The 26,896-nt window shown below is 39.6% G+C and overlaps 1 protein-coding gene across 1 annotated transcript in view; it reads left to right on the top strand.

Annotated features, from left to right (window-relative positions):
- Positions 1-2,920: 2,920 nt before the first annotated feature.
- ARHGAP28 (Rho GTPase activating protein 28) overlaps positions 2,921-26,896 on the top strand; it is a 98,575-nt gene continuing 74,599 nt past the window's right edge. Inside the window, exon 1 of the mRNA XM_050942146.1 lies at positions 2,921-3,196. Within this exon, the coding sequence (XP_050798103.1) occupies positions 3,072-3,196 (125 nt within the window). The 5' untranslated portion in view covers positions 2,921-3,071. The remainder of the gene's footprint in view (positions 3,197-26,896) is intronic.

Raw genomic sequence — 26,896 nt, 5'->3', positions numbered from 1 at the left:
CAGCTTTCAGCCATTGGATTATGTTATATCCTGCTAAATTGAAGAGAAAATCATTAAATATTTGTCCCCTATGTAGATACCTACAAACTGCAATCAAGCCACCCTTAACCTTTTCTTTGTTAACATAGACCCAAAGAACTCAATCTATTTATGACAATAGGTCATATTTTCTAATCCTTTAACCATTCTTGTGGTTCTTATTTTAACCCTTTCCTATTTATCAACATCCTTCTTGAATTGTGAGCATCAGAACTGTACTCTTACGTCGCTTAAAAGCCTGCAGAGTCATCAGTGAGGGGAGAATTTGGCCCTCTATATATTGTATCCTTTTATTATTGCCATATTACTAGATCAGTTAAAATTTTATTTAATGGTTGATTTATATCTTTAGTTAGTTTAAATCTGAGCAGAGTTTTTAGGGGTTTTGATAATATATATTCATCTGTCCTCAAGAGCCATTATGGATATAAACATTTTCTATTTCTGTTTTATGAATGTGCACTGACTGATTAATATGCCAAATATCTATTTGTACCTAAGCCAAATAGTCTGTCACTTCTAAGCAAGCATCTAACTTGTGCACCAACACACTATAAATCTCAGTAAAATCTACTGTTTATTTTACACAAAGAGAAAATCCCATTTATTAAATATATGCTTCTTTTTATCTATCTGTAAGATCCTGTTTCCTTTATTAAATGTTATTAAATATGAAATGTTTATTTAAAACACATATACTAAACCAGAATGCACTAGAAATAATAATACAAGTATTTTACATTTATAGGGCGACTTTCATCCAAACGTAATTTAAATTACACAATCGTTGTCTGAAGAAAGCAAAGTGGTATGGGTGATGGAAAGGGGAGCAAGGGTAGCTTTTCTGGGGTTGTAGTCAGTAAAATAAACCTGTTTAGGTCTTGAATTCTCAGGTCTGGTCTCCTCAGAGAGGGCCAATGCTATCTCAACTACAACTTCCCATTTATCAGAGGGGTAGCCGTGTTAGTCTGGATCTGTAAAAGCAGCAGAGTCCTGTGGCACCTTATAGACTAACAGACATATTGGAGCACATCCGACGAAGTGGGTATTCACCCACGAAAGCTCATGCTCCAATACATCTGTTAGTCTATAAAGTGCCACAGGACTCTTTGCTGCTTTTAACTTCCCATTTGGCTCCTGCTACTTTTAGTATTTCCCAACTGTCAGCTGCAATGTTAGCATCTCAAAGTGAATTTTAGAGGATGCCTTCAAATGATGACACTGGGCTCAGTTTACTCCTGCTGGAACAAGGAAATGCAAATTTTACCTCGCGCACCAACAAGAGAACCTAAATCCTAGCAGGATAAATCTGGGAGCCCAAATGGTAGTGATTATATGATCACCCTCCCAAAAAGTTCTGTTAGGGGATAACAGCTTAAGGTACAGTCAGTGATTTGTATGGATCATTCATGAATCAGCCTAGTTGATGCCCCTCCACAGCCCAGAGATCAAAGAGCACAAATGTGGTTTTAAAGCCACCCTATCCCACCCATCCTACTCTGGACTTGTGACAAGCACAACTCACTCATGCCAGACGATGAGGCACTTTGACTCAATCTGACTCAAAACAGGGTAGTTAAAGGCTTCTGTGCTTACTTTCAGGCTCCTCCATTGGTTTTCTGGGTTAAGAGTCTGTGCTGTCCCACTAAGATGCACAGCACAGAATTCACAGCCCATTGGGGTGAGGGGGGGAGGCAGGGGTAGGGATAGTAAGGTGCCATCCCCATCCTGGTCTGCTCTGGGTGTCATTTGAACAATCCTGCACGAGGATTCCTCAAAGTCAAAAGGCACTCTTATGGCTGTCTTACACAGTGCCTATACTGGGCAAATTCTCCCCCAGCTGGACCTGCGGCTTTTCAAGCCAGTCATGCATGCCACTCCAGCCCTTTTACACACAATAAAAGAGAAGGAGCAGGGATGAGGATCTCACCCACGATACTTACAAATCAAAGAGAGTAATTTCACTGAATTTAACTGATGGTGTTGGTTACTATAAGAGTAAATATTTATTGTAGTAGTGTTTATTTTACAGGAAATATTAGGGCTGTGTGAAATCAGAGTTTTCACATTGCATTTCAACTTCACAAAAGAACTGCAAAGTTTTCTGGGGCAGTTGCTCCAAAATAAGGCCATGATTCTATTTTTGCATGTAAATAGAGAAATTTTAAATTTTCATTCTAACAGAGGGCAAATTTTGAAAAATGAGAAATATCAAACTGGTGCATGTATTTATTATAAGAATCTGCCATTTCACAAAACCTTCATTATCTGTGAAATTGGGGTTGGGGGGCATAATAATCACTCTTTTCTGTAAATTTTTGTGGAAAAATCTTTATTATTTTTCTACTGCTCTTTTAATTATCCATCCAGCAAGTATTAAAGATTGTTGAAAGTCTAATATGTAGTCAGTGGAAAGTAAAGGCAGCTCTTTGCAGGCAGCTTGTAGAATTTAACTGACCTAAATAAATCAGGTTTATTCTTCCCTGGTTATTTAAACAGCCACATAGTCCAGTTAGTTTATGAATCTTTCATGTGGACATTATAAATTGCATTCCCCCTCTCCTTCCTAGAGCACTTTTCTTTTCAAGCACTGCTCCATTCCCATGTTGCTTAGCTGAAGAATGATTTCATTTCACTTCGCTCCTTGCTATCGTATGAAAAATCCTAATGAGTCTGCCCTTAGTTGAGAAGAAACAAAAAAAGAAATAACCCAAGGAGAACTTGTCCAGAGCAGCTGCCCTGAGCCTTGTAGGATTACCTCGGGTTTCTGGTTTCCTAAGAAACAGGGATACTTCCCCCACAGAGTTGTGTTTGTGGGCGGTGTTTTTGAATATATGCTAATTTAGCTGTCCTGACAGGAGAAAGAGCCATCTCACTTACACAGTTCTCCTGACAGCAAACGGTAGTAAGAGGCTATTACAGTGTAAGGTCATGCGTTTGCTTTTGTGATAGGGTCACTTGATCCTGTAAGTGAGTAAATGCTGGTAGTTGTCTTTGTCGCCAGACAGTAGGGAAGACATGTGCCTGTGATAATGGAGATAAAGGACTCGGGCAGCGTGGTTCTGACAGCCTACCATTCTTACACTCCATCTAGGATACCAATAATTGAACAGAGCTTTGTGCCAGAGATTTCCTCCAGCCATTCTCCAATCAGCAGGTAAAGCACGAAGGATTATAATGGGTACGGTGCCATTAAGTTTTGTCTGAGCTGATTTTGTTTTGCAGTCATGTTTCCTGCTAGTAGGTGAGGCAGTTTGTTGATGTTTTCAGATCACTTTTTGCCATTTAATCATCACTTTATTATTATGCATTATGATTCCTGTCCTGCTGTGGGGAACTTATGCAATTCACTTGTGGTGTTCTTGATTAGAAATAGAAAATGCAAGTGCTTATTTTAAGTTTTTTGTACAAGAGATAAATCAAGTTTTCTTGCTATCCAAGATTAGCAGCAAAACAATCCCTTATAAACAATACATAAATCTGGCTTCTTCTCAGTTCATCTTTTACCATGCTATGAACAGTTAAAAGTGTTGGTGCTAGGCGAGACAATGAATCAGAAAATTCAGTTCACTTTTGGATTCCACGTTGGTTTACGAAAATACTTACTCCCCCCCCAAATCATATCTTGCTTTTATTGGGATGTTGCAGTTGCTGATTCGCAGGCAGGCAGGCACACAAAGTGAGGCTACTTCTTTAAAGATGTCATCTAAATGAGAATATTTCTTTTAAAAGGTTGTATTGCAATAAATCAGGTATTTCATACAGATTAATTTTAGTTACATACTGTGCACTTGTCCACATGCATGTACAGTTCTGACATAGCAATACAGTCTTGACAATATCAGCATAGATGCTTTTATCTTGGTAAATCTCGCTTTTCTCTTAAATATAGGTGTATAGATTGACACTATTTTCTAAAAATTAAAATTTGTGAATGTTTCTATTGTCAAACAAAAGTTTAGGGAACACTAGCATTGGAAATGCAAAGTTATTTTATGGCTTAACTGAATAAAATGAAACCTAAAATATGAGGAAATAGTGGATGTAGTTTAGATTTATCTCATTCTCATTGCCAGTCACAGATAAATATATGTCATTTAGGAATGAGCTCTGTGTGTTCTTAACAAGTGTTCTGCTTAGTACTTCATATTGTGAATTTTACAAGATGCTATTCAGTTTCAAATTTATCATTTAGTTCAAAGGTACATGAAAAGATGAACATTTCAAGCATCCTTCTGTTCTTTGTTTTTACTGTCCCTCCTTATCTGATGCGGATAACTTCTTTGTTCAATTTAAATGTTGCATCACAGCAGTAATACATACATAATTTCATTTTAAGAAAAGAAACCTACCGTACTGTTTTGGTGTTCAAATCACAGAATGATGGTGATACTGTTACTGCTGATAATGGTATTTGTTTTTTAAAAAGAGCAAGTTAATTGGAATCTCAGTTTTTATCTGTGAGCTGAGCAATGAAAATGTGGTTGTCTGTTATCATTTCACATACTTGGGGTTAATTGTTTCAAAAGTTGTTGAAAGCTCAGCTCGTAATGTGTCTGAATCTAAATCACATATGCATCACTTAAAGTTCCTGAAAAGAAAGAAGATATTAGTGCTTTTGAATATTTTGGAAGCTGTTGACATTAGCCAAAATTGTATATATGACTTTGGTGATGCAGTCTCCCATTTCTTGTCTTTCACTTCCTGCAGCTGTTGGGTAGCAATCACCAGATTCTGCCATATGGCCAGTCAGAGACTCTATTAGTGTTTCCAAAGCATTTTCCAAGAGAGGTTTTATTAACTCAGCATGCAGCCCTGTGGAATGCAGAAGGCATGAAGGCAAATGTACTGAATATTTTAGCAAATGGTAGAATAGTCTCTAGCTTAATTCCTGCTTCAACTTCTGAGAGTTCTGTACTGCATTTCAGTTTCTAAATGGAGAGCTCTGTTGCTATCCTACAACATGAGGTTCTCTAGTATAGACTATTTCTGGTTTTGTTGAATCACAGTCTAACTTCCCTGTGACTCTAGTATGCAAATTCATGATTCTTGAGGACAGCAATCTGTAAAAGTATTTCCAGACTGTATCTGCAGACAGCCAGAGGCCACCACATATCTCGTGTTTAATAACAGAAAATAATCAGGAGCTTAGACCTTGAGTCCCTTCTTCCTTTCATTGGGTTTATACAGTGGATATAGTGGAATAAGATTTACACTGGTGTAAGTGAGGATAGAATCAGGTCCTTGATTATTACCCTTTGACTTATTGAGCAGTAAATCCTGTCATCTTGGGAATTGGGATGTTTCATTTCCATAGTCATAGAAATGGAAATGAAAATATCCAGCACTTTTCTTGCCTTGGAGATATGATGTGTTGCTTTTATCAGAAAATCAGTCCAAATGACCCCAGCAGTGAGTGAAGGAATGCATAATTGCACAGTTTTATAGCTTTATGTCTCCCTTTCAGAAGAAAGAGAACAAGTTGCTAAAAGGGTCCAAAATTAATGGTTTGATACAGAGATAAGGAGCTTGTTCCTGCTCTTCTTTACATGAGTGTAAATCAGGAGCAATTCCTTTGAAGTTAATGGAGTTACGCCACTGGAAAATTTGTGTGTGACATAAATAAGGCCCAAATATTTTACTTTAAAGATCCTTTATTTGCACTGATTTTCAGTTACTTCTTTAAAAATGGCAGCTGACTTTGGGTTCCTCAAATGCTGTCCAATTTGAGATGCCTAGGGCCTGTTTTTCAGGGGTTTTCTGTGCCCCACTATTCCCATTGACTTGACTTTACAGTAGTCGTTACTCAGCACCTCTGTAAATCAGGCCTCAGTAGGCATAGTTGGATAATCTCGGCCTGCTGCCCTTCCCCATGAAAAATTTCCATTGACTTAAATGGTAGTTCTCCCTGAGAGCCCCCCTTCCCCCCTATGCCAGAGTAACTCAGTTGTTCAGTCAGAGAGAAACGGTTTGCTCCTCTAGGGAAGTACCCTTGAACCCACTGCTCATCAGAGTGATGCAGATTTCAACAGTCCATCAGAGGTAACAGGCATCCACACAGATACGCTGCTGCCCAATCCTACTTATCTGCCCAGGTTTGGACATTTTCAGGGCCTGTCCAAACACAGTCCCCCAGGAAACCTTCTGCAAGTTTCACACCATAAAGGGCAAAGCAGTGAAAGTTAATAAGCCTCATATGGGCGATGCAGGCAATGGGTCTGAAGGGAGAGAATGTGGAGGAACCAAATTTACTCCCCTAAACTGCCACTCCTGCCTTTGGCCACCTCCTCCAGGCCTTTAATAAAGAATGCGTGACTGGATCCTTGGTGCCATGCCTCCCATAGAAGTCAATTGAAAAAATTGATGTCAGAATATGGGCCCTATAAGGTACGGAAAATGCTCCTTACCTGTCTATACCATTCATTTCAATTGCCTACTTTGCTCCTTTTGTTTCATCTGCAGAACTTCCCTTTGACATCAGTGCAAGTTCTGTCCATGAAATGCATGCAGATTATGAAACAAGCTTGTGTTGCGACTACTGTGAGATCCATGGGAACTAAGCCCAAAATTTCCTTTTATTTCTTACAATTAAAGTGCAGAGGAGGTGGCGACTTGGATTTATAAATTAGAATAATTTTTCACTTGCCCTGTGCGATGTTTACTTCCATGGATTTAATTTTTACTTGTCTTATATTTCACATGGTTGTGATTAAACACGTAATTCTGAATGTGATTATTTATATTTACTTATTGCTCATAAGGACAAAATACTCGCATGCTTCTTGCTTTTCTTAGTGATTAATCTAATTAATACTGGAGTATGTGTGCATGGTAGAGTGCGATTACTCACCAAATACTCTTCTTCTCACTTTTCTATCTATCCTATTACTTTACTGGCACTCACAGTTTGGTCCAGTGGACCAAATTCCCTGGAGCACCACAATGTGCAAGTCAATTTTCCATGGCCCAGGAGCTGTTGGCAACTGTGACCTTCAAACTGCAACTACTGAGATACATATACTTCTTTCTTATTGAACTGTGCTTCTGAGGTCATTTTGAGTTGATCTTTCTCTTGAAGCAACGAAGCCAAGAAGTCACTGAAAATATAGGTGATGATTTTCTTGCAAATTCAGTAAATTAGCAGGGTGCTTAAATAATTTCTTAAGGGGAAAAAGGGAAGTTAAAATAGTAACTTCCATGAAGTCTCTTTAAAAAAGAGTTTCCAAAGATAAATGTACTGATTTCAGTGTTTCAATTCCAGTAGACGGAGGGCATTCACAACACCATTCCTGGGAGTAATACAGGGAGATTTTCTCGTTATGCTCAGCCACCTATGCTGGATAAGGTAAAGGAGCAGTAAGGCTGTAGCCCTGCTTCCACATCATCCCTCTCTGTTCCAGGGTGCTAGGAGGGAGCAGCCTGGAATCAAAGCAGTCCTAACTGGGTCAGGTTAAAGGTTAAGCTCCCTGTATTTAGACTCAAGTATAATGGCTAGACTGTGGTTTATTCTCTCATTGCTAACATGGCTACCAGTGAAGGACCTGATTCCGCTGACAGTTACACCAGTGTAAATCAGAAGTAACTCCACTGAAATGAATGGATTTGAGATCAAAATCAGACCAAAGTGGCTTATCCTCGTAAAATTAATTTAAAACAGTTTCCCGAGATGCAATCACCCTGTTATACATTCATTAAACAGCCCTATAGCAAATAAGCATTTTGGATGACAAATCCATAAGTAGTGACTTTATGAATATATGCAAGAAAAGGAAAAAATGAAATGAGAAATGATGTTCAGCAGCACCCTCTAAGCAATCTGATTAGTTTGCACATTACTCAGGAAAAAGTTCTGAGATCTTTCAATTGTTTCAGGGAAAAAATCCTTCTCATTTTCTGCAGGCTCGGCATAGCTCCTCCTCCCACTCACAGGCAGGCAGCACTAAACAGGAGAGTCAAAAAAGAACCTGAAAATGACTTAAATTACTCAGTTGTCTCAAGTTACTTGGCAGCAGTTTCCAAGATTCTTGCTCAGCAGGGCCAGTTAAACAGATTTGGGGGCCCTGCAAAGCCATTAAATTGGGGGCAAGGGTGCGGCATGGCACAAAATTCTCATGCAGTGTTCTTCCCCCTCACTTATCTTCCCCAAACTCCTATCTGATGTGACTTGGATGAGGCATAGGTAATGTAGCCCGAAATGATGTCTGTGGCCCTGGTGGTAATTAGTGAGATAGTGAATGGAGGTTTCTGTTAAACAGGAGGAGAAGCCTGTAATGGGTGTAAGCCAGGGCTGTGATAAAGGCAGTGGGGGGTGGACACCTCTAGTATTTTCTCACCACAGAACTGTATGAAGCAGTGCATGTTCCGCAACAGCAGAAGCAGTTAGCATCACACTATTATTGGTGGGCCCTACGTGTCTGGAGGGTGGAGGCCCTGTAGCTGGATTTCTGGCAGCACTGGCTGAGCGGCCCTACTGCTCGGAGTTGTATACAAATGTTGTCAAGAACGTCTTTTGCTGAGGCGCAGTGTAAAGAACCTTAACTATGTTTTGATATTTAAACTTTCTCAGAAGACAAAAATAGAAAAAAACATGAAACAGTCTTGTTTTCAAGAACAAATCTTGAAGCATCTCTGGGCTTTTTACAGGAATTAAGGTCCAAGCCTATGAAATCAAAATTTAAAATTGCAGTAATCGAAAATGGTAAAAGAAATAGGAGTAGGAACTGGGAAACATTAAAATTAAATGAGCAAAGGTTGGGCGAACACATACTTTATAGGAAAACAGCAACTTTTGACATATTCCACTGACTCACAGTTACTAGCAACTTCCTAAGATGGGTTTATATGAATATATTTCAGCAAGTTGCTATGTACTATTATTAAAACATTTAGCAGGAGGATGAATATAAATAAGCCAGACAATAGTAGACACGTTTTTCCTGTAGGCTTTAGAAATACCTACAGAATGTCCTCTGGGACTCTCACTAAGGAATGTGGTATTTATAGTCAATTCTTCATGTTATGGTTGAAACTAGAGTTGACTTCTCTGGTTTCTTTTTAGTGTAGTGCTCCTGCTGATCTCCCTGGTACCTCCATGTGCAAAGCTGATGGAAAACATCTGGCACTGTCCCTTTGATCATTTTGTTTGGTTGAGCATTTGGCCAGCTGCCCCATTCATTTTTAACTAAGTCACTTATCTCTGATTACATGATGGTTGGAGTTGCCTGCAAAAATGCTGAGATCTGAGAGCCCTATGTAGGCATCTTTATATTGAGTCTAACATAGTTTAGAGACAGCATAACAAAGAGTAAGAAATTAAGAAGATTGCTGTATTGTTTTTTGCATGATAGCTCATAATGATTCGATGTAAATACTGTAAGGTGTGAAAACTATGTAGGAATGAAATTACAATATATTATTTCTTTTAATTAAAGCTTGCTAAAAATTACTAGTAAAAGTTGGAGCAAGGTTCAGTATATGAAACAGAATCTAAAATATTAATTATACAAACACAGGGCCAGATCCTAAATTGTGCTGAGCATTCCCAGTGAAGTGAATGGGTCCCAGACTAATGCACCAATCTTTCCCAATGCACACTCTGTTTTCCACACTCTGTTTCAAGTGCCTGGTAAATTGACAAATGTCCTGGATTCTGATTTCTTGTAGAGCCAGCAGTTACTTGTACCCTGGCAGTTTTCTGCTCTGATTGGCCAGTCTTCTCAACTGAGGAGCGAAGCAAAACTGACAGAAGTTAGAGTAGCAGTGGGAATACCTGCCATTATCCTGCATTTCAGATATCGTAGTGATGAGAACCATACAAGATCCTAGGTAGGCTGAAAGACTGCCAAAGCAGCTGACCCATCAGTCTACCTCCTTCCCTCTTTGCCTTGTGACTATGCTGCATCAGCTCTTATGGAACTGCTTCTAGTTCTGCTGCAGCTGCCAAGGCCCCTTAGAGAAGAAATAGCAGGAATTTGAGCAATTGAGGAGGGACAAGATGGTAGCTGGGAAATGGGGAGCAGCCACTAATGGTGGGAAGGGAAGTTTCCCTTTATTTGTACTAACAACTCTCCCTAACAGAATACCCCCCGTAACTGATTCTCCTCTCTGTGGGCATGTATAATTCCCAGGAATATTGTTGAGGGAGGAGACCATATACCTCAATAGGAATTTGCACGAGTGCTGTGTTTGTTACAGAGATACCATTTGCGATAACACTGATGTTCCATGGGTTGCCTGTGAGTTCCCAGGTGATTTAATATCAAATTATTTGAAACACAGTTCCTTTCCCAATGCACTGCTGCTACAGTTGAGGTCAGAAACATCACTCAAACTTGAGCTCCCTTGTCATTAACATTAGGGAAAGATTCCTGTCCTCTGGGTGGGGGCTCCTCAACTCAGGAATTCACTTCCTCCCTCATCTGCAGAGCCTGTCTTTTCTCTCTAGCCATTGAAGGAGGAAAGTGGGGTGAACAGTGGTTGCGGGATACTGACATATCTACTCTGAAGGGGATTTTCATGTTTGTGTGATGTATGACATTCAAACAATTTGAGGTTGTAGGATTTTAATATATGTAAAGCCAGTCAGTGCTTGGAATGGGAATTTACTCAATGTTTATGTGTGTGTGTGTGTGTGTGTGAGAGAGAGAGAGAGAGAGAGAAATTGTGTTGCTGTAGCTAAAAGCCTATGGACATTTTCACGTAGCCTTTATCTGAGACTTTATAAATCAGCTGTAAAATCTCTTACTGTAGAAAATCAGTCTTGGCACATGACTGATTTTTACAAACATAACAAGCACAAATCCTTTTGTTGATGCTGGACCAGTACTAGGTTTACTGAGGTCTATAGAATTTGGGATGCACAGAAGAGTTTTGCTAGCACTAGGAGGAAAAAGGAGCCATGAATCCACCTGGAACGGATGTCACTTATAAGGTCAAACTTAACAGAAGCAAGAGGCTTCCCGGAAAGTTGTGTTTTTAAATGACTATATGCCTAACCTAACACATTGTGCCACTGGTATAGTTGACTACACAGCTTTAGGGGGGTCATTGAGACATAAAGCCCTGACTCTTCACATTTTAGTGAAGCTAATAAAAATACTGTCTTGTCAGCACATGAATTTTGGATGGGAAAGAACTCATTTACACCAGGTCTGAATTTGACCCACTGAGTGATGTTTTCCTGACCAGCTTCTTTATGCACTTAGCAGGCATCAATAACCATGCTGTTACGTAGGCCACAAGGATAGTGTTCTCAAACTCTGGGGGAGGAGACAGAGTGCCTCATGTCAGTCAACATCAACCTTGCTGACCAATTAAGGGATCTGAAGGAAATTTCATCCAGTTTCCTTTCCTGGACAGATGATGGTCATGATGGAAGGGCCTAAGGGCAGGAAGGAATTTAAAATAATTTAAGAGAAACTCAGAGGGGTGCTATCAGACCTGGACAAGAATCAATGGTAGAGAGTAAATCTGCAGTTACTAGAAACAGTAGTTGTACAAAGACTAGTGTCCTTTATTTGTATGGATTTTTTTTAGAGCACCTTAGAATAAATATAAAGCACTACAATGTGATGTTAGAAGGAGACTCCTCTAATACTTGGAATGATTTTGATGTTGAGAAGGAAAGAGAGACAATTATGTCTTCTTTTATGACAAAAGCTGAATCACTCTTCAGAAACTGACAAAATCTGGGGAATTCAAAGTTAAGACTGAGATTTCATTTTTAACTCATGTTAGCTTAAAAATTAATGGCAGAATGAGTTCAGTGGGGATGAAGTCCTACCTCGACTTGAAATGCCCAGTCCGCTGTTTGATCTAATACTTAACAGATGGTAGAGTAGAAGATAAAATGGGATGTGGGCCCTGATTTTACACCATAGAAATCAATGTATGTTTTGTCATTGAATTCAGTGGCAAGAGGATCAAGTCCTTGAAGAATTGTTTTGTTCCCCTGGAAGGTAAGGACCACATTTTGTAAGGGTATTTAGATGCCTAAAGATGTGAATAAGCACCTGGTGGGATTTTTAAAAGTGCCCATGTGCCTAATTCCTATGGTGCCCTAAATCTTTGAGGCCCAGATTTTCATAGGTGTTAGGCATTGCTATGTTCAACGTTGAAATGCCTAATTGACTTAGAAGCCTAAATCTCATTTTCAAAAGTGATGTAGGCACTTAGGTATTTAGGAGCAATGCTTAAATACCTTTAAAAATCTGGTCCTAAGTTCTTATCCAGTACTTAGCCAAAACTCCCACTAACCTCAGTAGAAGTCTGAGGACAAGGACTGCAGTATGAGGCCTTAGGTAATAGGACATTTTAAAAATGTGTAAGTAGGCCTTTCTCCTTTCCCAGTACTTTCCTCCTATGTATTTAATTATCAAATACCCAAGTTTTAAAATGTGATGTTGCGAGGTGTCCAGTTTTCAACCAGAATGCTTGGTCAAAAAGGGACCTTCTCTTAAAAGTCCAATTGGCAGTGCTGCGCATCAAAGGCAGGCTAGTCCCTACCTGTCCTGGCACTGCGCTGCACGCCGGAAGCAGCCAATGGGTCCTGCTCCTAGCGGGGGGCCACAGGGCTCCACGGCCCAAGCACCGGTTCCACATTCTCATTGGCCGGGAACTGAGGCCAATGGGAGCTGGGGGAGGTGGTGCCTGCAGGTGAGAGCAGCGCGCGGAGCCTCCTGCCTCCACCAGCTCCCCACCTAGGAGCTGAACCTGCTGGCGGCTTCTGGGGCCCAGTGCGGTGCCAGGTGCCCCCTCGCACCCTGAGCCCCTCTTTTCTGGCCCCACTCTGGAACCTGCACCCCCAGTTAGAGACCTCAGCCCTTCTGGACCCCAACCCCCTTCCCCAGCCCAGTGAAAATGAGTGAGGGTGGGGGAGAGCAAGCCACCAAGGGAGGGGAATGTAGTGAGTGGAGGCGGGGCCTCGGGGAAGGGGTTTTCAATTTTGTGCAATTAGAAAGTTGGCAATCTCCCAGGAGCAGAGAAGTAATGCAACTGATAGTGGAAAATCTTTGTTATAATTGGGTGGATGGAGGGGAGTGGAACTGAATGCATTCTCAGTAGATTTTTCTGAGACTTGACTGTTTTGGCCATTTTGGACCCAGGTCCTATACAATTCACAGAATACATGACAGAGATCACAACTGTTCTGCTAACAAAGCAAAATTATAGTTCACTTGAAGATTCTTGAAGCACATTTGGAACTTTCTTAAAACCATCTGCTGACATGGGTGAATTGTTGCAATTTAAAAAAAAACAGTATGTACACTTCTGCAGAGTTTTACTTCAATAATAGAAGATGTCCTGTGTCTTGAAAATACCACAAATAAAAACCTCTCTCTATTTTTAATCATAAGGTAAAAGATTACAGGGTTGACTCTGCAGCTGATTGCTGTGATTAGAGCTATGTTTCATCATAGAAAGCTTTTCCCTCATGGACTCCACATCCTGTGATTTTTGTAACTGTATAATTTTAAAAGGAGGACCCTGGCAAGCCATGCTTGAAGTTAACTCTGTCATACTTGATAAAGTGAGATAATGCAAGCCAAAGCAGCTCGTTTCACTCTATACTGTACACATCTGAAGTTAATTATGTCATACTCTATTGCAATGAGTCTACATCGTTTTAGCAATCAAGAATTTGAAAGTGAGCTTATTACCACAGGATGCTATTGGGGCCAAAGACCTCACGGGATTCAAAAATAGATTTGGACATTCATCTGAATAACAAGAATATCCAACGTCAGAACAGCTCACACTAACAAAAATTCTAGAAAAGATATTAAACCTCTTGCCTCAGAGCTTACGCTAATCTCTATTATTAGGAATTAGGATCTGAACTAATTTGTGGGAAAGATTATCCCATGGATGCCTAATGTAAGGTTTCTTTCACTTTTCCCATGTCAGTGTCAGAGACATGATACTGGACTAGATGGCCCACACATCTAAATCAGTATGGCGATTCCTATATTCCTAGATCATTTTGAAATATATAGAACAGGCAAAAAAGCATCAAACAAAGCAGTAAAAAATACAAAAGTGTGCAATCACATACCAAGCAGTTTATTAATGGCAATAAATCTGTGTCCACTGCGGACTCCGTGTTTGTCATCACTAGGTTGCACAACAGCAGCGGGATGACTCATATCTCCCTGTTCCAAAAGCACAGGCTCCCATCACTTGAGCTAAAAGAGAAGCTCTTTGTTAGCTAGGTAGAGCCTATGGCTGCATCTACACTACAGGCTAGGGGTATGGTTCCCAGCATGTGTACACATACTCGCAGGTATTCAATTCCTCTCTCTCTTATCGAGCCGGCCCAAGTATATGTACACAAGCTGGGAATCACACCCCCAGCTCATAGTGTAGATGTAGCCTGTGATACACAGTTAAGCAGTTCTGATCCCATCCAACAGAGATCAGTGATGCCCATGTGCACACTCAGGCACACACAATTAGGTGGCTCATTAAACTATTCGGAAGATTACGAAGTTAGTTGGAGACATAAATCTTGCTTTCATACAGTTACTTGAAAATTTGGTAACAAGTTACAATCAAAGGATACTTTTTTAAACTAGGGGCTTGTCTGCACAGTGGGGTAATGAGCACTATGGAGGTGTGATTTTTTTAAAGGGTACTAGCAGGTTTCACATTAATTGGTTCATGTAGACCTTGCTGGTGCTCACTAAATGTTCCTTAGTATTAATATAGTGCTGTTTCCTAGTACTGTAGATCAATAATCATAGTAATTTTTATATATTTTGTGTGAAATCATGGATGATGTCTGTAAATCTAATGCCAAATACACTATTTCGTCCTTTATTATTATTAACTGGAAATTTAAACCCAGACTTTAGGGATACAGATTTTAAATTGAATCCAAATAAAATATATTTAGGGACTTTTAAAATAAATGGATCTAAACATTATTTTAATAATGTTTGGGGATGAAAATTGGACTATAACTTAATGAAGAGGGTACGAAAATTCTCATTTTATATTGAAATAGTTGATTAGTTGCTATCTGGAATTTACTTAGGCTACATCATCACATATGCTTTATTTGCTCAAGGTAAAGTCCCTAAGTATGCTTTTTTAGTTGTAATATTTTACTAATTTTCAGTGATACAGTTACATGTAAATGTAAAGCTATATATAAAGAAGTACCAAACTTTGATAAAAGTCCAAGATAGTTTTATGTATTCTTTTATGTGGCATTTTTATTTCATGATGAAAGGAGAGGGAAAGAGACAAGCAAATGAAGGAAATATTGCAAACAAAAAGAGAACTTATTATTTATGTATTCAAAAAAGGGCCCAAATTATATTTGTCTTGAATTTTTGATAATTTATCTGGTAAATCATCATCCAACATCTAACACAGTCTTCAAAATTTTACCTGCACAAAACATTCTCATTTAGCTGTGCAAATTGGGCAGTTAGAGATCTAACTACCTGATCTGAATGCAGAAAAGTGGATTTAATGCTGGCAACTGTATTTTCAAAATTTGTTGGCAAAAATTTGACGGCTGACTGGAAATGTAATTACTTTTAAAACAGGATGTTAGAGATTGATCTTTCTCTTTCTTTTTGGAGAGTCTCAGATGATCGATACCTTAAGATTATCTAAAGGCCAGATTATGAACTAGTAAAATTCCAGTGAAGTTCTTCTGGATTAACAATGGTGTATCTGAGATCAGAATCAGAACTGTTGGCTAGAAGTATTCCTATAGTAATCTATATAATCTTTTGGTTAGATTGTTTTTGCGTTTTCCATGTCGTGTAAAGAGTAGAATTTTGATTTTCCTAAGAAATAGTTCCTAAAATTTCTATGATTCTTAAGCAGCCTCAGGATGTTTGTGTACATTCATTGTGGTCACCTCCATCATGTCTAATAAAATCTCTTTTCTAATTAAGTATCATTAATAGAGGAGCACAATGACATTCAGATAAAGCTGTAAGCCAAATTCAGCCCTTATATAACTCAATTGAGTCCCAAAATGAGGGCCCATAAACTTTAGTCTTGTCCTGTCATTTAACTCCTTGATTTCTACATGATTCAGTGGAGTTGATACTGTGTTGCCACTATGCGAAAAACAAAAAAGACATTGACTACTGTATATACATATGGCAAATCATCACTCAGCCGTTACAGGGGCATGCCCATTGAAAACATGCCTGTAATTCTACGGAGGCGGTAGTGTTACTAAGAACAGATTGGATTTTTGAGCCTGCCTCAAACCCAGCCAGCTGTAGTTAAAGCCACAAAGGCTGACTAAGTACATTCCTAGTTGTATCAGCAAAGCGGACGGCAAGATTCATTTACTGCCTTTGAGACTAGCCCTGATGAGTTCCCATCACTGGGTAGAAATCACAATTTATCCAGTCCAAAATGGTACCTCAGGCTGTGCAACTATTTTAATACCAAATGCTGTGAAGATACATATTTTTGGAGCTACACTAAATCCTGTATCTAACTACGTCCCATGACAGAGCTTCACTGGATATACACCTCTACCCCAATATAATGCTGTCCTCGGGAGCCAAAAAATCTTACTGCATTATAGGTGAAAACACATTATATCGAACTTGCTTTGATCCACCGGAGTGCGCAGCCCCAACCGCCCCGAGCGCTGCTTTACCGCATTGTATCTGAATTCGTGTTATATCGGATTGCATTATATCGGGGTAGAGGTGTAGTAAAAACAACACTTCATAAATGTGCTTGAAAGCTGTTATAAACAATTAAGTTTGTAGAACTTTAAATTAATTGAAGCAGTTTACACCAGGCACTGATAACCGCAAATAGAGATGTAGGTAGCAGGGAATGCTTTTTCTGAGGTCTTCATAGATAAGATGTTTTTGTACTTCTGGTGATGTTTGCCACTTGTATTTTCACTTGCAAAAAATGTATTATTGAATTACTTTGTGGGGAAATGGTTTGTGATTTGGCTGTTTCTACATAATAGACTAGATTGTCAGGTTTCCTGGAATGAAGACTTTGTTAATGAATTTGAGCATCCTGCTTAGTCTGTATCTGTTCTGGTTTCTGAAAATTATTGCTTTACACTGTGTGTCCTCACAGCAGCTTAATATAAATATTACTTAAGCAACTCTTATACAAACATTATGTTGTCTCATTACCATAGTCACTCCCCTTGTGGGAAGATGATAGGTGTAGCATTTACTTTTTACTGTTTTGCTGTGATACCCCATTTATTTGAAATCTCAGAACATGAATATGCAATACATAGGGTAACATATAAAACAAGAATCCTGTTCCATAATCCATTAAAAATAGATTCAGTTAAACAGACTCTAAAGCTATTGCAGAAGCAATTGTGTAGGCTTCAAGAATAAGTAATACATAACATATAGCCTTTTAAATACACTGAAGAGAACTATCATATTATTATGGTAGCTAAATGGATGTGAGGGATGAAAATTTTTAACCCTCAGTTTCCACTTTTCATTCCAAGAGAAGAATTTTATAAAGTTGCAAGATTGCTGTAATGAATTTTCCTTTAGAACGTTTAAATAAAGCAGCCCTCATTGTTTAAGGCAATATTCCTGAAGATGAGCTGCTCCCACATTAAAATTGCAACATATAAAGCCTGAACACAAGATAAACATTTCAGTTGACAATACTGGAAAATCCTACTCAGAATCATAACGTTATCAGCAGATCACATGGGTTCTGTTTGTAGAAGAGATGTGGTTTTGTTCTCTGTTTTAACTAAACTGATTAGATTATATAGTTTAATCTTTGGATTACAAATGTAAATGCCATCAAACAACATTTAAGGCCAGAGCGAAAAATCATTAAAAACAATGGAAAAACTCCCATTGACTTCAGTGGGCGTTGGATGGGTGGAGCCCTGTGTGGATACAAAATTTGTATCCACATCCAATATGCATGCCGCAAAAATGGTGCCGCAGATATAAAGTGGATATCCGCAGATTAGTAGGGCTCTATGGATTGATCCCTAAAGGCCTAACTTTTGCTCTGTTAAAATTGCTGCTAATATCTCCTTATCCTTGGTATGTATTACAAAATCAGTTTAATGCTTTATATTATTCATCCCATTATCTATAAAAATTAAGTAGGTTTGTACTGAATTCACTCAAAGATTTTACCTGATTTAATAGAGAATTCTGTCTTTTCCATAGAATACTATAGATTGGTTTAAAAATTCTATAGAATGTTTATCATTCTGTATTAAATTCACTGGGACTCTTCTGTAAGGGTCAGGAAGGAAAAAGCAGATTTCCATGGGATTTTTTTTCTATTAGAAGAGGAGTACTTGTGGCACCTTAAAGACTAACAAATTTATTTCAGCATGAGCTTTCGTGAGCTACAGCTCACTTCTTCGGTAGCTCACGAAAGCTCATGCTGAAATAAACTTCTTCGGTAGCTCACGAAAGCTCATGCTGAAATAAATTTGTTAGTCTCTAAGGTGCCACAAGTACTCCTGTTCTTTTTGCGGATACAGACTAACACAGCTGCTACTTTGAAACCTTTTTCTATTAGGTTCAACATACAGACATATATACTCGCGCTCTCGCTCTCTCTCGCTCTCTCTAAAAATGTTATCACAAGTTAGCACTGAACTCACATATCCAAATAAAACAATGGAGCAACACACTTTCCTTCCTATTCCGATTGCATCACTGGAATCACTGGCTAATAAAGGCATTTTGTTTAAAAAATTTCCTTATGTGTCTCTCACAGTGTTGTGTGTCTGCATTCCTGTTCATTTGTATGCTTGATTAGCTGAAATCAAATACAATGAAGCATAGCTCCAAGCAGCCATAAAAGCCCAAAGTGAACAAAAATAACGAGAAATCTGCATCGCCATCCTCAAGGGAATCATTGTTCAGAAGGCAAAGGAACTGAAGCACAATCATGTACCTGCTTTCCTTGATGTCATTTTGTCATTATGTCACTGCTCATGGGTTTCCTCTTTGGTGACTTACAACGTTTCACTCCTGTTCGATCAGAGGTGTGGAGAGGTAAGAAAACATTTGCTGTTTCAAACTTAGAAATGTCTCTGCTTCCCACACATCTGACCCCTGGCAGGCTGCTGGAAAGAAGTGGCTAAGTTTTAATAAAGTAAGTGAGTATAGTTTTCATCAAGTTATGTGTTTAATATTTTGTTCTATACTTATAATAGCTCCTTTTGCCTCTCACTCCATGATTTCTTGATGAATGCCTCTTTTCTGTTATTGAAATTAAGCCCTTTACTTAGGACTTTAAGAGGATGCAGAAATAAAGTTTCACTCCTTCAAACCATCACTGTAACTCATAGGAATACTGATCATTCAAGTTTTTTTGATCGTAGGCAATAATTTACATTAATGAGAATATAATTGCTGGGTGACTAAGGTGAGAAGGTGACCAATGGATTTGAGTTTTGCACTGATTTGGTGAGGAGCTATGCCATCCTGATGATGTTTTCTTGAATGTATGTCTTGGATGTATGTCTTGCAATCAGTGAACAAATATAAAAGTAGGAGCCAAGAAAAATCTCTTGTAAAGGGTATTTGCTGTTGATTAGTTTAAAGGTGAATTTACAAATGGAATAACATACTGAAAGGCCATTTTTGTAACTGTTATTTTATACATTTGGATGATGGTATTAAGCAGGTGAGGGTTATGCAGTATATTTTTAATGACACCAGCACCAAGGTAAACTAGCCAACATTTACCATAGTGAGCTGCATTTGATATCACTGGAGTAGATCTTTCTGGCTAAATATAGTCTTGTGAAAGGCTACACTAGTGAGCAATGAAATGAGGAGTAAACTAAAGAGGTATGAGGTTGATAAATGAATAATCATACAAATAATAATCAAGATGTGTTTGTAATAGATTTCACCTGCAGTAACCACTTTTGATGTAATGATTGATTTAATCAATGAATGGATAATGCACTTGTCAAAATCCAAACGGTTGAAAAGGACCTAATACTGAATTATGTGAAAAGGCTTGTTGGTGGTTTGGGTTGTCAACCTTCCAGGACTGTCCTGGAGTCTCTAGAAATTAAAGATTAATCTTTAATTAAAGATTATGTCATGTGATGAAATCTCTAGGAATACATCCAACCAAAACTGGCAACCCTATTTGTGTCTAGAATATTAAGTAATGTTATATGGAAGTCTAAACACATGGCTGAAGCTTATGGGTGTAACTGGGTTTCTCAACAAAGCACACAAAAGAAAAAAACAGTGTTTGATGGAAGAACTCCTTATAAAAGGGTCAGTCTATACAGTCCATTAGTGGCCAGGATTTGAAATGATTTATTATATTGTATTTGAGATCTCTCAAACCATATTGTATTGAAATAGGAAAGTCCTGCTTCCTTAGAATTTCTGCTAAGATAGCAGCTTCTCAGTTATCAGTGATCTCATGCTAAGTACCAATGTTTACTTAGCTGAAATGAGGTTATTTTGCATGAAGAAAATGATCGGGTACTTTCTTGGATAGAAATTGTTTACGGAAACACTACTATAGAAGATCTTCTGAAATACTTTATTCTAAGCAACGTCAGTATTTGTCCTCTCAGAGTTTTTGTGAACGTTAAAGCCCAGATCCTCAGCAGGGGTAAACTAATGTAGTGCCATGGAAGTCAGTGGAACTATATTGATTTACATTATTGCTGAACTGGGCAATAATCCTGGTGATGTATCCCACATTCCCTGCAGTGCCTGCTTGGAATGAGTGAGCCACAAGGTGCTCTTAATTCACATGGAGCTGAAGCGTCACTTTGCTATGAACCATCCAAGCATGTTGCTGTACTGCCCCGGGAGCAGAGACTTGTAGAGTTACAATCTGCCTCTTGACTAGAAAAGGGATAGTGGAAGTAATTCAGGGTCAGATTCTGCCACCCTTTACTCACAAAGAACAGTATTTTACTTTGTGAGTAGTGGCACTGAAACCAGTGGCACTATTGAGAGAGTAAATCTCCCTGAGTAAGAACGTCAGAATCTGGCCTTAAGTTATGATATGAAGGGCAGAAGGGTATTGTGGAAAACAGAGTACATAGAAGATACAGCAATGCTCCCAAACTGGAACCATCATGATTTGATTAAGCAGGGATGAAATTATCCAGATTTCTAGGTGCCTGCATATCCTTGAAAATCTGTCACATGCACAGTAACCAGAACTGCTTTCCGAACAGATTCTGATCCCCTTACTCATCTTGAATAGTACCTTACTCCACGATTAGTCAAATTTATTTGTTTCAATAGGAATGCTCATGTAGTAAGGTGATAGTCTGTTTAAGTAAAAGAGGCTGGATCTGGCTCACAATTTGCTGACCATTGACAAGGGGCCAGATTCAGATATCCATACTCATGGTGAATAACACTTTACTCTATGAGTCATGATATGGGACCTCAGGGACCACTAAAGGAGCAAAGTGCTATTCTGCATGAGAAAGGGCATTAGAGCCTGGCTCAATATCTGTAGCTATGCAAGCAAAGCTTTTTCTGTTCATTTTCCTTTACCCTTTATCTGTCTTGTCTGTTTAGACTGTAAACTCTTCAGGGTAGAGACCATCTCTTATTCAGTGTTTGTCCAGAGCCTAGCACAATTGGGATCCATTCTCAGTTGGCCATTAGGACTTCTAGAATACAAATAAATAATAACAGCAAAGATAATATACATGTTCTCCAGTCTCATGCTTCAGGGCATAAAGCAAATGCCCTGTGTGGCCAGGGAGGAATGTGTAGAACTGTTTCATTGGATAGAATAGATGCATTATGGAGATTGCAGGAAAAATGAATGGAATGGTTGACCTGTAACCTTCAGACTTGCTGGAACCATAAGTGTTTTTCATGCTAGGTGTCTTATAAGTGACAAGACAGGGAGAAGTGCTTCAAAATGCAGCTCATTAAGGGAAAATGGCTGAGCTTTGGTTTGTTCTTATTTTATATAAAACTATTTGTACATCCTTAAACTCCCATGTATTTACAGATGTGAAGACATTTCCAAACGATCTCTGGTGTGTTGGAATGAGATTTAATTGAAATTTTTTCTTCTTAGCTAAAAGGGACTCAGCAACTGTGCTTGAGAAAATCTTTTTCTTGGAAGATACACTGAGTATGTAAAAGGAGTTATTCCTTTTTTATTTATTTTTTTAGTTACATGAAAAAGTTACACGTGATGTTTAAAAGGCTCAGTGGCAAGACATTCACCTTAAACCCTGTAAATCACAATGTGTTATCAGACATGTGCCTCTAAAATGATTGTCTCATGTTATCCTTGAATAAAGTCTAACTTGCATAAGCTGTGTCACAAGAACATTCATAAATGCAGGATCTCCAAACATTAAAAACATCAGCTCTCTTTCCTTGTGTGTGTTAAATTAATTTAAGATTTCTCCCCAAGGCTGGGATAGGATTAAAACAGTCATGAAAGGAATGGCCATGGGCCTTGGCCAGTTCAATTCCAGTTTCACAAATATTGAAATGTTCCTCAAAACTTGTTCAGAAGCCTCACTGTGTAACTCACATGGTTGCTTAACCTAGTAAGCAGGGCCGGCTCTAGGCACCAGCAAAACAAGCAGGTGCTTGGGGCAGCCTATTTGCAAGGGCGCCAGCCGGCAGGGATCCAGCCTGGGAGCTGAGAACCAACAGGGGACCCGGAGAGCTGTAGTTCCTTGGTTAGCTCCCTGCCTATAGAGCCATTCCTGGAGCAGGGAAAGAACTACGTTTCCCAGCATTCCATTGGCGGTGACCAAGAGGAAAGGGAGGGGGAGGGAGTATGGTAGCTGAAACCTCATGCTGTAGCTTGCTGTGAATGGAGAGGTCACTGCTAGAGCAGGGTGGCACTGTGAATGGGGAACAAGTGTGCCCAAAGAGTAGAAGGCTTTGGCCCAGATATCCCCTTCAGAAGACATCCCCAGACTAGATTATGGATACTGGTGTGACCTCACCTGGCAGCCCCCAGAGAAAGAATTGGGTGGACTAAATGGACAGTGCCCCTCTCTATCTGAAGCCTAGCAAGGGAGGTACATGGATCCCACTAGAATTTAAAATGAAAAGTAAGGGAGGGGAGGTTCTACTGGATCTGGGCAGCTTTAGATACAGTACCAGGCACTTAAGAAGATTTCCACTTCTGAGCCATGGAAGCAGAAATTTTTCTGCTTTTTCTTTCCAGATTTAGCTAATGTTCAGAAAGGGAATCTAGCACCTGCCTTCCAGATTTGAACACCTCAAAACTCAGGAGTGCTCAAGCTCAATTTGGGCAGCTGTTACTTCATTTCTCCCAAATCAGATATACTGATCCACTGTGACTTGCTGTAGGAAAAGTAGGATAAAATTGAGCAAGAAATGCTTCCCAGTGGTTTTTAGGGCTGGAATTGCTATTTTTAAAAGCCATTGCCTTTTTTTTTTTAATTTGTTACAAAGAAAGGCAGTAATATTGCATTGGCAGAGTCCCCATAGAAACAAAGAGTGGAACAGAAAGAATAATGAAGGCACCTCAACTTTTCCTCATTTGTGGAGAACAGTCTTATAATGTGCATCCAGATATGCTCCAATCACACAACCTGAAAATTATTCCACTTTACTGCAGCTCTGTAACCACATGGGAACCAATCCTGTCTGTGTTCTATGCACATCCAAAATTCCTGCTGAATGACCCACTCTGGGAGCGTTACCAGTGACCCAGGGCTGGGGCAGAAGGAGGGTGCAGGTGGGGCGGAGAGGAGAGCCCAAGGCTAGGACGGCAGGGCGGTGCTGGTGGGGGAAGGCACAGAGCTGGGGCGGCAGGGGGTGCAGGTGGGGGGAGAGCCCAGGGCTGAGGTGTGGGCAGCCAAAAAATTTTTTGTTTGAGGCGGCAAAAAACCTAGAGCCGGCCCTGCTAGTAAGCAAAGTGGTGCTACAGTCTACTTGGAAGATACGTATTCCCTAACCTTAATGGGGGGCTGAGCTGGTTGACTCAGTGTAATGGGAAACAAAGCTTTGTCAAAGCGCAGAAGCTCAACTGCTACTAGAAATAGCCCCTTTCTTAGGATGCTCATTGCTGAGGCCCACTGGTCGGAGCATGTGGAGTTGTCTGCTGCGCAAGCTATCCCATCTCTGAGAAAGGGCTTCAGTTAGCAGAGCTTTCCGTCTGGCACCTCACGCATGCATGCACTTGAAAAGGCTGCATACAGCAGAATATAGAGAGAGTTTTTTGAGACATTTTTAAATCAAGCAGTTTTATTGGTCCTGCATTCTGGCGCCAATCATTTAAAGCATGTGCTTAGCTTTAAGTGCTTTACTGGGTCAGTGTCAGAGTGCTCAGCACCTTGCAGGGTTGAACCCTTGGGATATTTTTTTCTGATTTGCAGAAAAGCTCTTGTCAATGTGTGGTGTAATACTTTGATTTTGACAAAAATTGCTATGTTATTTTTCAATACACCTCTACCCTGATATAATGCTGTCCTCGGGAGCCAAAAAATCTTACCGCGTTATAGGTGAAACCACGTTATATCGAACTTGCTTTGATCCGCTGGAGTGCACAGCCCTGTCCCCCGGAGCACTGCTTTACCGCGTTATATCCAAATTCGGGTTATATCAGGTCACATTATATTGGGGTAAAGGTGTATTTTATTTGTATTTCAGATTGGCCCCTTAACGGTCAGGACCAAACAGAGTTAAACCATAGTTTGCCAATGCCACTGGTTAAAGACATTTTCCCTGACATAGGACTGTGTATAAATCACAAAGTCTAGAGGATGAGACTGTAGCCCAGGGAGAGGCAACCTCTGGCATGCGTGCCGAAGGCAGCATGTGAGCGGATTTTCAGTGGCACTCACACTACCCAGGTCCTGGCCACTGGTCCAGGGGGCTCTGCATTTTAATTTAATTTTAAATGAAGCCTCTTAAACATTTGAAAAATTTTATTTACTTTACATGCAACAATAGTTTACTTATATATTATAGACTTATAGAAAGAGACCTTCTAAAAATGTTAAAATGTATTACTGGCTTGCAAAACCTTAAATTAGAGTGAATAAATGAAGACTCGGCACATCACTTCTGAAACGTTGCCGACCCCTGCTGTAGCCTAAGCTGAAGTTTTTTTATTTCTAAAAATCCTTGTTACTTGTATTAGAATTGAAAACTCCTAAAGCTCAAGAATAAAGATTTGTGGAAAAATATCTTGGCAAAGATTGTTTTTATTGTGGTTGGACTGAATAACCCACTCTACCAACTTGCAAAAACACATTTCATTTCTGACCCCTTTCACTCCCCAAAGGCTAGGAGGTGCCTCTAGGCCAAGCCCTGAACAACCACACCATCCCAGGAATGGCACCAACAGAGGCTGTGCCTCAGAGACAATGCCTCAGTCACAATTCCCTCCCACCTTCCCTCTTGGAGGGGGAGAGAGGGGATAAATAATTATTTACTGCACTCAGGTGATAAATTGCAGTGATCATCTACCTTTGATTACCTTACCTTACCTTACCTGCACTCTGCCTGCTAGTTCATTCTCACCAAGATTTATTCTAACAATCCAAATCGCTGACCATCATCAAACAGCAGTTGTTTTTTAAACAACAGACAGAAGAAAAAATCTTTCCTTCTTCATCCTCTACCTCCCTGCTTATAAAATTACATTGGTCTGAAGCCCAGGAAAGACAATATATTGTCCTGGATCAGTGGCAAGTTTAAGGTCCGATAGCTCAGGACTTACAAGCATTTGAAATGGGAGCTTTGTGTTATTGGAAATTCCTAACTGGGACACGACACTTCTTACGTAGAAGGGCCCAGGATACCAAATTTTTAAAAAGAGCTACATTATTGCATATGGCAAAGGCGCTTTAGATCATTTGCAGAAGTTTGTAATATTTTATTAGTTGCAATTTCTTTCTGACTTGGAGATTTGTGCAGTTTGGAAAGGAATCATTTCATCCATCTCTGAAATGCAGGTCTGCCTGGAGTGCAAGATGACTGTTTACTTAGACTGCAAATTCTTTGAGGCAGGGACCATCTTTTTGATACATGTATGTACTCTGCATAGCACAAATGGGGCTCTGATCTCTGACTGAGACCTCTAGGTGCTATCAGAATACAATAAATAATAATAGGTTAGCAACACACAGCAAGAAATATGTAGAGCAAGGAAGTAGTATATAGCCGTTAGTTGAAACAACAAAGGCAATTTAAATAGGTAGTAGGCAACTACTTACACTGAAAACTGGCCAAAACACCAGGAATAACAGTGCAATATTGTTGTAGCTGTGTTGGTCTCAGGATGCTAGAGACAGAAGGTGAAGAAGAGCTCTTTGTAAGCTCGAAAGTTTGTATCACCAATAGAAGATGGTCCTGCAAACATTACCATGATATCTTAATAAAATCGTAAAGACCTGGGCCCCTAATTGAATGTATCATCTGTAAAAGGGGACCTCCAACATTATAGGACCTGCCCTTCCCTCATGCTGGCATATTGGTTGAGTACTAGCTCTGAGGGAAGAGTGCTCCCTACTGAGTCACCAGCACCTTCCTGCAGCATGCGAAGATTTCCTTGCAAGTCTTCCATGCAAGTACTTACTTTGGTGTCCCCTACTTTGTTTCACAATTTCACATCCTCAGATGTGAGGGCTGCAGACATTAGCTGTTGTACTGCCTCACAGAAGTGTTTTGATGGTTTCAATATTTGGAGAAAGACTGATTTCTTTCTCCTTCTGTGCCAGTTTTAGTGAGTTCAGAGTTGTGCATTGTGCTCACCTTTGCCCTTCTCATTCCAGATTGACACATGTCAGTATTTCATCGCTCTTTTATTAGTAAATTATGCACATAGTCTTAGGGATCTGGAATTAAGGGGAGCTTCCACTTTGACAGCCCACCTTAGAAGTACTTACACGTGT

Source organism: Gopherus flavomarginatus, chromosome 2 (genome assembly GCF_025201925.1).
Source record: "Gopherus flavomarginatus isolate rGopFla2 chromosome 2, rGopFla2.mat.asm, whole genome shotgun sequence".
NCBI classification, from domain to species: Eukaryota; Metazoa; Chordata; order Testudines; family Testudinidae; genus Gopherus; species Gopherus flavomarginatus.
Note: the sequence above shows the minus strand (reverse complement) of the source record. Positions and strands in the feature narration are given on the sequence as shown.